The 10,863-nt window shown below is 38.9% G+C and overlaps 1 protein-coding gene across 1 annotated transcript in view; it reads left to right on the forward strand.

The window, feature by feature from the left end:
• The window catches only part of LOC119411546 (maltase-glucoamylase, intestinal), a 156,142-nt gene that overhangs the window by 125,859 nt on the left and 19,420 nt on the right, over window positions 1-10,863 (forward strand). Inside the window, exons 35-36 of the mRNA XM_037678500.1 lie at window positions 2,509-2,558; window positions 5,396-5,569. Coding sequence (XP_037534428.1) covers window positions 2,509-2,558; window positions 5,396-5,569 — 224 coding nt within the window. The remainder of the gene's footprint in view (window positions 1-2,508; window positions 2,559-5,395; window positions 5,570-10,863) is intronic.

A 10,863-nucleotide genomic window follows, 5' to 3' on the forward strand; every position in this document is an offset into this window, starting at 1 on the left:
TTCTGTGGTCAGATGAGTCACGATTTGAAGTTCTTTATGGAACACTGGGACGCCATGTCATCAGGACCAGAGAGGACAAGGATAGCCCAAGTTGTTATCAACGCTCCGTTCAGAAGCCTGCATCACTGATGGTATGGGGTTGCATGAGCGCTTGTGGCATGGGCAGCTTGCATGTCTGGAAAGGCACCATTAATGCAGAGAACTATGTTCAGGTTCTAGAACAACATATGCTCCCATCTAGACGTCATCTCTTTCAGGGAAGACCCGGCATTTTTCAACACGATAATGCCAGACCACATTCTGCAGCAATCACAACATCATGGCTACGTAGGAGAAGGATCCGGGTACTGAAATGGCCAGCCTGCAGTCCAGATCTTTCACCTATAGAGAACATTTGACTCATCATAAAGAGGAAGGTGCGACAAAGAAGGCCCAAGACGATTGAAGAGTTAGAGGCCTGTATTAGACATGAATGGGAGAGCATTCCTATTTCTAAACATGAGAAACTGGTCTCCTCTGTCCCCAGACGTCTGAGTGTTGTAAGAAGAAGGGGGGATGCCACACAGTGGTAAAAATGGACTTGTCCCAACTTTTTTGGGATTTGTTGACGCCATGAAATTTGGAAACAACAGATTTTTCCCTTAAAATGATACATTCTCTCAGTTTAAACTTTTGATCTGTGATTTGTGTTCTATTCTCAATAAAATATTAGATGTTGGCACCTCCACATCATTGCATTCAGTTTTATTCACAATTTGTTTAGTGTCCCAAGTTTTTTGGAATCCGGTTTGTAGATAGATAGATAGACGGATGGACGGACGGACGGACGGACAGACAAAAAGATAGATAGATTAAACTCTTTTTAATGTTACACTCCCATACTGCAGTGATGGTTTCTAGAACACATTAAAAATACTGAGCTCTGTTCCAAACAAATAGTAAAATTTTTCCCATGCTTTTTTTTTTTAATTGATAAATATTAACAAATACATCAAGTTTACATTTGACACTAAACATCTTCTGATATTTGAAAATTCCATACAATTTTTTTTTTTACATTATCACTAAATGTGTTTAGTATGTACAAAAAAGTTTGTATTATATTTACATAAATATTCATTCTGTTTTAAAATCCCAAAGCTAATTAAATAAATGTAAAAACATAAAAATAAGCACAAGGTTGTAAAGCAAAAAATCAGATCTTTTGAAATGGGTTTGTGTAAAAATATTATGAACCATAAATATCTTACCTGTTGTATGGAGATCTTTGAACAGCCCCAGTTTGTAGAAATGTAATTTAATTTTAAACTAATTCTAACAAGCTAACAGGGTGTCTAAGTGGGGCCAGAACAAAAATAGACTGATGTTGTTTTTAAACAACTTGGGTCTCAAAACCTTCATAGTCATTCACTCAAACATTTTTTTTAAAACATTTAAAAAGCTGTATTTCATTGTGTGTGTATGTTTTTTTTTTAGACTACATTTTTTCTTTAGGATGGCAGCAATTTATTCTCTAAGTCCCACTCGCACTAGTCATTAGTTCAACAGTACTGTCACATTGAAACTACTCCACCAAACTGAAGTCATTCAGATAGCTATTGATAACAGGTAAGATGTTAACTGCTTAAGAGGCATTCACAGAACCCACCTCTAAAGGTCTGAACTTTTAACCTCGTTATACAGTTATAAAAATAATTATTTATACACTTTATTTTATCTGGGCAACACTATCATTCCATTTTACTTTGTCATTCAGTCTAAGACAGACCCCCCCCCCCCCCCCCACACACACACACACACTCAGACAGATGCAGTCTGTGAAGTGCTTCTGAGAAAAGATGCACTCGTCGTGAAAGGCATGTTTGTGTTGGGACAAAACAGAGAGAGGGAGATAAAGAGCGAACGAGAAGTGCAGAGAGGGGGAGTGACAGAAATTATTACAGTAATTCCTTGTGTCGCTGCCTGGAGATATGCTCTCCATCACTCCTCTTTTATCTTGTCCCTTGCTCCTCTCTCAGGCGTCTATCTGCCACGTAGCCTGCCTAGGTCTTTTTTTTTTTTTTTTTTTTGTTTGCTTTGCCTTTCGCTTTAGCTCCTGCTCACCTGTAGTTTCTGCTTCTCTGCCCCTTTTGTTTTCTTGTCTCTGAATCCTGAATGTTTCGTTTCTGTTCACAGGGTCAGTTGTTCGCTCAGCTGTCAGTCACGTTGTCTGATCTTTGTGCTACTCCCCTTTTCAATCAGCTGTTTGTTTACCAACTCGTGCAGACACATAATTACTATAATTCAAACACTTAAGCAGCATCACCTTCAGTTTATCCGTTTCATTGTTGAAATGTTGTCATTTTCTCTCTTAAATTAGTCATGAGTCAACATGAGTCTTTCACTGAGACACCTCAGACGGATGAACACTGGACAAGTGTACACTTATTTCTGACTCTCTTCCATATGAGAACTCAAACTTATTTTTTGGGATTTGACTGACTCTTTTTTTTTTTTGTGTCCCAACAGACACTGTGGAGAAAAAACAATATCTTCTGATCGCATTTACAGTAAACTCGGTAAGGTCAAAGGTCATTTAATTTTTTGTCATGACTGTTATTGATTCAATGCATATTGACAACAACATTTAAGACTTTTATTTTCTATTTAAATGTTATATAATGTAAGTTTGCTATAATTTTATGGTTTATTTTATTGCCTTTGCTTTTGATGTACCAGTATATGTTTATGTATATTAAGCTCATGTCAAAATAAATATGATTTAAAAAACGGTGGCCAATTTATAGTTAATGTAGAGCACTATTCAACTGGTGGCTCAGGGGCCAAATCAGGCCCACGGATGAACTCAGTTCAGTCCACCAATGGGTTCATTTGAAATAAAACCAGATTTTACACCATAAAACAAACTTACTTAATGACAATAAAGTGCTGGGTGTGGCCCCTGAGCTCTTGGCTGCAGTAACTGTGGCCCCCTGAGATATTTAGTTGACTAGCCCTGCTGCAATAGCAGTGTTTTCAATTGTTTGTTCAGGCCTTTTTTTTTTTTTTTTCCAATTACCACGCCAGCAGCTGATAAAGTCACCATCTAATTTAGAGTAAAAGTCTTGTGAGGCATTTATTGGGCACATGGCTGTTTTCAATCCATATAGCTCAAAAACTGAGATGGTCGCACATAAATAACTGGAGAAGAGCGTCTGTGGTTGAGTTGATATAGAGCACACACATTCTGACAGCTTTAACACACAACAGGACTGGGATGTCTTATTACAAAGACTCATAATATTGACCACAGTCTTGGGGCTTTAAAGTTGCTAAAATGTTGCGCTAGCAGCTAATCTGAACAGAGCCAGTGTCAAAGTGGATTTCTGCCTTCCTAAAACAGCAACAATCTCAGTTTTATAGAGGTTCATGCATGTTGCATTAGATGAATGTTTATATACGAGTTTATATTAATTTAGAATGAAGAATGACTTTTTTTGGTATACCAAAAATAATCACTGTATATTAGACATTGACTAATGAAATGTTAATTGTATTTAGCTAGATTAACCATCAAAACAAAAGTAAGGCTGTATAGGAATCATTGAATTAATTATGATTACTATGATTATGTATAAATGTTTTTATGACTGTACTTTTTTTATTGTTTTCTCCTTTGATTTTTATTGTCTGTTTGCTTTACGTGGCTTAAATAACCCAGTTTAGTTGTGTGGGTGAACCTTTGCAGTGACAATAAAGAACAACTCTCTAAAACAGCATTTGCAGGAACCACAGTGAAAGATGTGAGACTGGGATAGTTTTAGTATTATAATGAATCCTGCTCGTCTTGGACTCGCTCTGACTAATCATTAGCTTAGCAAATTTAAGCTCTGTTTCTCCGAACATAGGGTCGGGGGCTAACCACAAATAGTAAGGCAATATTTGTTCATAATCTTTCCACAGATATTCCCTTAAACATAATAAAAAAGCAAACTTTTATTTGAAAGAAATAGAATACAGTTTTAATTAGAAGAGTCAAATAGCCTGTGGGGGAAAAATGCGTATATGCTTACTTGACTTTTAGACCTAGATAACTCCAAAGTGCTTAAAACTCCCACCAGAGGAAGGCTCAACACTAGACATTTACTGAGATGGTCTGCACTGCAAACATTGCACACCATTATACCAACATGAACACCAAATTGCATTTTGAAAAACTGTTTAATATACAGTAGCTTTGCCACCTAACAAATCGAACAAAATTTACTAGACTGTGCTCTCAAAGGCTCAGATATGCAAATATAAATAATGTGTTAAAAATATATTGTTTTCTTTTTTTATTAAAACATCCTGAATTCTCCTAGACCTCTAATGCATTATATGTGGATACAGAAGGCTTTGGGCTAAGTTTAGAAAATGTTTACCAGACCACAGTTTGAGTCAGACATGCCAAAAATGCCCTAATCACTAGGACTAATAGGACCAGCCCAGCTCCATTTGTTTTTATTTAATTATTTTACCAAGCTACAAACCGCAGGCAAGCAGTACATCCTTAATCACAAACACACACACATGCATGCACACATATACTGTACACATATACAGTTACCACGGCCAAATATCTGTGGCTGTCTTCTGCCTGCTATCAGTCTCAATCCAAAGCAATTTCACACAGCGATAAAACAGACACACTATCTGACAGCCAAAGGAAGCTGCAGCAAGAGAGAAAGAAAGTGCAAGTGTGTGTGTGTGTGTGTGTGCGTGTGTGTGTGTGCAGATGTGAGAAGATGACGATAAGTTGAGCAATGAGGCCAGTCCTGCCTGGCAGATTAGCAGATCGTATTCCACTTTGGATGGGCTTCGTGAGCTAAAGATGTGTGTGTTTGTTCCTTTACCTCCTTAACAGTATTTTTACTTGTTCCAAGTTTTTAAATTGGCTTACTTTTATGTCCTGTTAAACAAGTTTTTTTTTTTTTTTTCATTTTTTATAACAATTGTGTGTATCTGCACCAAGGCAGGTATTTCACAGAAATACAGCATGATGTGAACATAAATTCAAGGTTATTCTGAAAATGATGTCAATGTTGAATTTTATGGACTAAAAGCAAAGTCAGTGTGACAATTAAATAGAACTGAGGTGATGGGCATGGGATGGATTACATGGAGAATGATGTGCACATTTTAAATTTCACCCATTCAAGAGATGAAGTTATTATAAGGGAATATAAAAGTTATACATCAATTTTAAATTTTTAACACTCTGAACACTTAGAAGTCTTGATTGAAATAAATACCTAGAACTGATGAACATAAAAGAAGTGCATGATATCTATATATTTATTCTGTTTATTAACCTCACAAATTGTATGTTTTTTCTTGCCATTCTTTTTTTTTCTTTTTCTTTTTTCTTCTGCAGAAACATTTGACCAGCCAGGTCATTAATGTCAATAATCCTCTGGCCCCTGCCGATCACGTACTCTTGGGTGTGATAAAGGTTTGGGGTGCGGGCAATGAGAAGATCACAGAGGCGACGTTGACTTCTGCAGGAGTACAACACCCACTCAAAACAGATCACAATCTCGAAAATCAGGTCAGCAGACTTTAGAATGGTTATGTAAACACCACTTGATTCCATTTATGCTTTACCTCTGTGGACACGTCTGTGCTGCCTTTACCTGTTTTCCTGTGTGTAATAGTACGGAAAATGTTGGTTACATACTGTAACCCCAGATTCTATGAGTATAGGCGTAGCCCTTTAAGGCTATCACTAGTGGGTTTATCCCTAGGCGCGCAGCGCAGCACTGAAAACTTTAGTCCACGCCCACCTGCTGTGTGGGCCTCACCCCCTGTCCGTATAAATTATGGTGAGACCGGGTAATCAGCTCCCAAATAGCTTTTTTCTTCAGCCATTAGGAACCAGTGAGGCCCAGAGCTTAAAGGGCTATGTCTATACTCATAGAATCTGGGGTTAGAGTACGTAACCAATGTTCTATTTCGTATAGGCTTGGCCCTTTAAGACTGTCGCTAGTGGGTTAAAGGCGAAGCAGGATGTAGTCTATGCCTCACTGGGTCCACTCAGACACAACATGAAGCACCTGCTTGCACAAAAGGACATTTCATCACTCAGCCTTCCTTCTGTGTGCGTTATTACGTGCTGCGTAATTGCGTGCTCCATGCGAAGGAGTGCACCGGAGAAGATCTCTGGTGTGGAAAAAAAGGCTGAGATAGCAGACCTGCTGCTGTGAATAGGAACAACGGAGGATACGAAAACAAAACTGGTTTGTTCCACTTTGGAGTAAGCTGTTGGGGGAAGAATCAGTTTTGTGTTTCCTTGACTGATGAAGCCTTCCAGATCGAAGGCAAAATGTTTTAGCACAAAAAAAGAAACTGTCCAGATGACTTGACTGAACAATGTTAGATTAATAACAAAAGTTACTAACACATTATTATTATTTTTTTTTAAGAAACTGTTTTAGATTCAAGATTCAAGGATTCAAGGTTTTTTATTTGTCATTCGCACCCCATGTGGTACATGTGGTGGAACAAAATTATGTACACAGGATCCCAGTTACATCCAAAAAAAAAAAAAAAAGTAAAAGAAAAACAATAATAACATATAAGATATGAACAAAGAAAAAAACATAAACTGAATATACACTAAGCACTAATAGCATAAAAATGTTACGCCGAACAGCAGCACAAACATGAGTCCGTGTGAGCAGATGAGGATGCAAAAACACATCAGCACGAAACAGATCAGCAGCAACATGATGTGATTTTTTCACAGTGATAATTCTAGTTAGAGATTCGTGAGTCTAACAGCTTTAGGGTAGAAGCTGTTCCTCAGTCTAGTGGTTCTACATTTAATGCTCCTCAACCTCCTTCCTGAGGGGAGTGGGGCAAAATGTGTATGTGCTGGATGAGTGGGGTCCTTCATGTTGCAGTTGGCCCCTTCCTGCATCTAGAGGTGTAGATGTCTATGATGGTGGGGAGACTGACGCCAACAGTCTTCTGTGCAGCCTTCACCACTCTCTGCAAAGCTTTTCTTTCTGCAGCTGTGCAGCCTCCATGCCACACGTTGATGCTGGAGCACAGGATGCTCTCCACTGCACATCTGTAGAAGGAGGTGAGGACTGAGCTTCCCAGACCAGCTCGTCTCAGCCGTCTGAGGAAGTAGAGTCTCTGATGAGCTTTCTTGATCAGGCTGGTAGTGTTGTTGCACCAGCTGAGGTTGTTGTTCAGGTGCAAACTCAAGTAATTGTTGCTGGAGACCACTTCCACCGCAGATATTCTTATTTTCAGGGGGGTGTCAGAATCAGAATCAGAATAAACTTTATTATCATTGCACCGAGTTACAACGAGAATATGTACGTACAGTCGTCCGAAAGATGGACGTAGTGCACAAAGCTGCTGCTAATTAATGTGGCCCTCTTATTCTTCCTCAGATTAATATGTTTGCTTAGATGAGAAAAGGGAAGAGAACATGAGAAGAGACAGTATATAAAAAGATTTCACACCTTGTCCTAGACAGGGCACGATTTGAGGCATAAAAAAAAAATAAACGACCACAGCATAGCACATAAATAGATGTGATACATGTGCATAAAGGCCGGTGAAGACAATTAATTTTAAAGGAAGGTCATAGCATAGTCCAGAGCCCTTCCCTCTCAGCCATTGTCCAGTTAAGAGGTGTCATTTATCATCAGCTTGGTTGAGGTTCCGTCACATGTCCTCATCCTTGTTGAAGGGAGGGCTGAGGAGACAGACAAAGCATCTTTGTTTTTCCTAAACATGCCAGGAGGGACTGAGATAAGTCCACCGTCAAGGCCACAGTTTGGGTCAGGCAGAACTCATAAATTGCCATTTCTGTCTTTTAAAGTCTTGCTGCTACATTTCTCTGATGGAGACTCCAAACATTTGAATTGATTCCTTGCCGAAAGTCAAGCTCACAGCTTTCTCTAAGATTATTCCCACCGTACATGGGTGCTGCCAGAAAGTTCACAGTCCTGATAACAGCCTGCTCCAGCTCTGACGCAGCTGCACATAATTCAGTCTGAGTGTTGCCACGTTTTAACACATCCACACAAATTTGTTGACAATCCTGATTTCATCAATCCAAACAGCAGAATCCAGTTGTTATTATGAATCCAATTTGTTTCTGTCGAGGTAAGAGGGTCCTCCTTACCTTGACTCATGTCAGGAGAAGTTGGTAAATTTTGTTGAGAGACCAGCTGATCATATCCTTCGAATTAGGAAGGTATGCAGGGAAAAAAAAGAGGCTCTTTAAGGGTTCACAAGACGAAAGAGAGCAAGCAGGGAAGCGAGGGGGGCGGAGCACAGGGAGACACGTCTGTCTTCACCGGAGCACAGAGAGAGAGGAAAACAAGTGCAGGAGTGTTTGTTCCTTCTGAAGTCCACGCCAGCTGCCGTCTAATTTGTCTTTAGGCACACACTAGCAGTTAACTTGTTAACTTGTTTAATCAGAACTTAGCTATTTATCTACACTCAGATTGTTGAAGCAGAGCTCTATAACATGGAATAATGTATTTATGTATTCATAACCTTTTAAAGGAACAACACTTTAAAATATCTGACTGCTTTGATTTGATAGCTGTGAAATGAAAGTCAAATCAAAGTGATTTTAGTATGTATTTATCTTTAGGTGAACTACAAAATAATACCGTTTACAGACAAAAAGGTTTTTGTTAAGAAAACTAAAAATATATAATAATGTAGATCTACATTTCCCCAAGACCTATGCAGAAAAACTTTTTTTTTTTTTCTTTTTCTAACTTTTGTTGATAAACTTTCACTGGTGTGTATACAAGCGTACAATTTCCTATTTATCTTCCATGTACTCCTGGTTGTATTTTTGCTCTAATAACCTCAATGTAAACATATTAGTCAATGTCTGACGTGTGTAATCTTTTGGTACATCACCATCGTAGCCCAGTGACCTTTTTTTTTTCTTTCATATTTTTATCTGCACTCTTACACGTGTTATGAACAAGCACAGTCTTTGGAGTTGACTGAGTATTCTCCAGCCAGCCGAAAATACTCATAAAAGTGAAAAAATAAAATAAAATCTCAGGTTCAACCCACCCCCCACCCCCACCCACACACACACACACACACACACTTGGCAGCACTTTCATCTAATAGCTGTAATCAGCGTTGGCTTTCCAGCAACACTGTTGTTTTTTCTTCATTTTGTAATAAACACAGACAGGAGGACTTGACAGAGGGAAAAGATCTGAAACGCTGCGAGTGTAAAATATCTTGTCTTTTAATGATTTATCCGAAAGAATGATATTGATAACAAGCATTTTTTTTTTGTTTTCTTTATTAGTAACACTTTACAATAAGGTACACAAAATTTGATAACTACTAGGGACCGCCTCAGGTATGAATTAGGAGCTTATGGGTAGTTAACCAGTACTTGCTGGGGACACACAGCCAAACCTTATTAGGGGACTACTGGTTTGTTACCACAGAAACAGAGGATGAATTATCCATGTAGGTTCTGAATAAACCCTGCGCCAGTGAGGTCACAGCTCAGACATAGTTAAGATGACATCAGTACAAAATTGTGAAATCAGTTCTTACCACTGATTAGTGGTAAGAATCCAATCACTAGGAAACAGGTGTTTGACAATTATGAGCTGTGACCTCACTGGTGCAGGGTTTATTTAGAACCCACATGGAGATTTTATCCTCTGTTTCTGTGGTAACAAACCAGTAGTCCCCTAATAAGGCTTGGCTGTTTTCCCCAATAAGTACTGGTTAACTACCCATTATCTCCTGATTTGTTCCTGATTCATTGCTGAGACATTCCCTAGTAGTTAATCATTTTTTTTTGTACCTTATTGTAAATTGCTACCCTTTTTTTGTAAAACCAACCCCTGTTAAAAATGTCATGGAACAAAGGGAAGGTTTTGACATTTTTAAGTGATGTTCCATCTAATAGTGTAAATGGTTAGCAACGTCAAGCTAGGCTAATGGTTTGTTGAGTTTGTTATTTTTGTCAACTCATCACAATATGAGTTACAATGTGTACGTATGTATTTACTCAACTTTTGGCAGACACATATATTTAGTCGGGATGGGGGTGATCCGATCCGGTATCGGCTTCCGATACCAGCATAATTTGCGTATCGGTATTTTCCGATCCAACCTGCAGAGATTTCTAATCCATGATGCATGTCTGTGTCTGCTGAAACGTCTCCACATGTGATTCCCTGCCGGCTGCTCTGCACATTTGCTTGAAAATATGGAATGGATTTCCTCAATGGAGGCATGTCTCATGAAACACAGAGTAATAAGACCCGCCTCATATTCAGGAAATCCTTTTCATAGTTTGCAGCCAGCTAAAACATGAGGGCTGAGCAGCAGCACTGTGGCGAATGGCTAACCAACTTTTCATCAAAACATGTCTGCTGTGTGGAAGTATTTTACACTAAATACTGCAAGACAGCAACGTGCAACGTCTGAGGAGCCAATGTACCGAGAGGAGGAAGCTCGGTCGCGACCTACAATACACTGAACTTAATGAACATTTGAAAAAGCACCACATCAAAGCACACAAGGATTATTTAGCCAGGCACCGCGGTAAAGTTAGTTTTACATTGGATGTTCAAGCTCTGTGGCTTCAGCGGTGTGTTCCCCTCATTCAGTCCGAAGCAGGAAGTCTGATTTCAGTCAATGCACTCAGTTTGCCCATCTTGGAGGAGGGACAGACTGAGTGCGGCTGACTGAAATTAGACTCTCTGCTTTGCAGCTTGATTGAATACTTGCAGCCAAGATATAGTTTACGTTTACCCTCCAAGAGATATTTATCAGTACAACAGTAGACAAGCATAAAAAAACATATGAATTGAAAAACAA

This window comes from Nematolebias whitei, chromosome 6 (assembly GCF_014905685.2).
Source record: "Nematolebias whitei isolate Nwh7 chromosome 6, NemWhi1, whole genome shotgun sequence".
In the NCBI taxonomy this organism is placed as follows: Eukaryota; Metazoa; Chordata; class Actinopteri; order Cyprinodontiformes; family Rivulidae; genus Nematolebias; species Nematolebias whitei.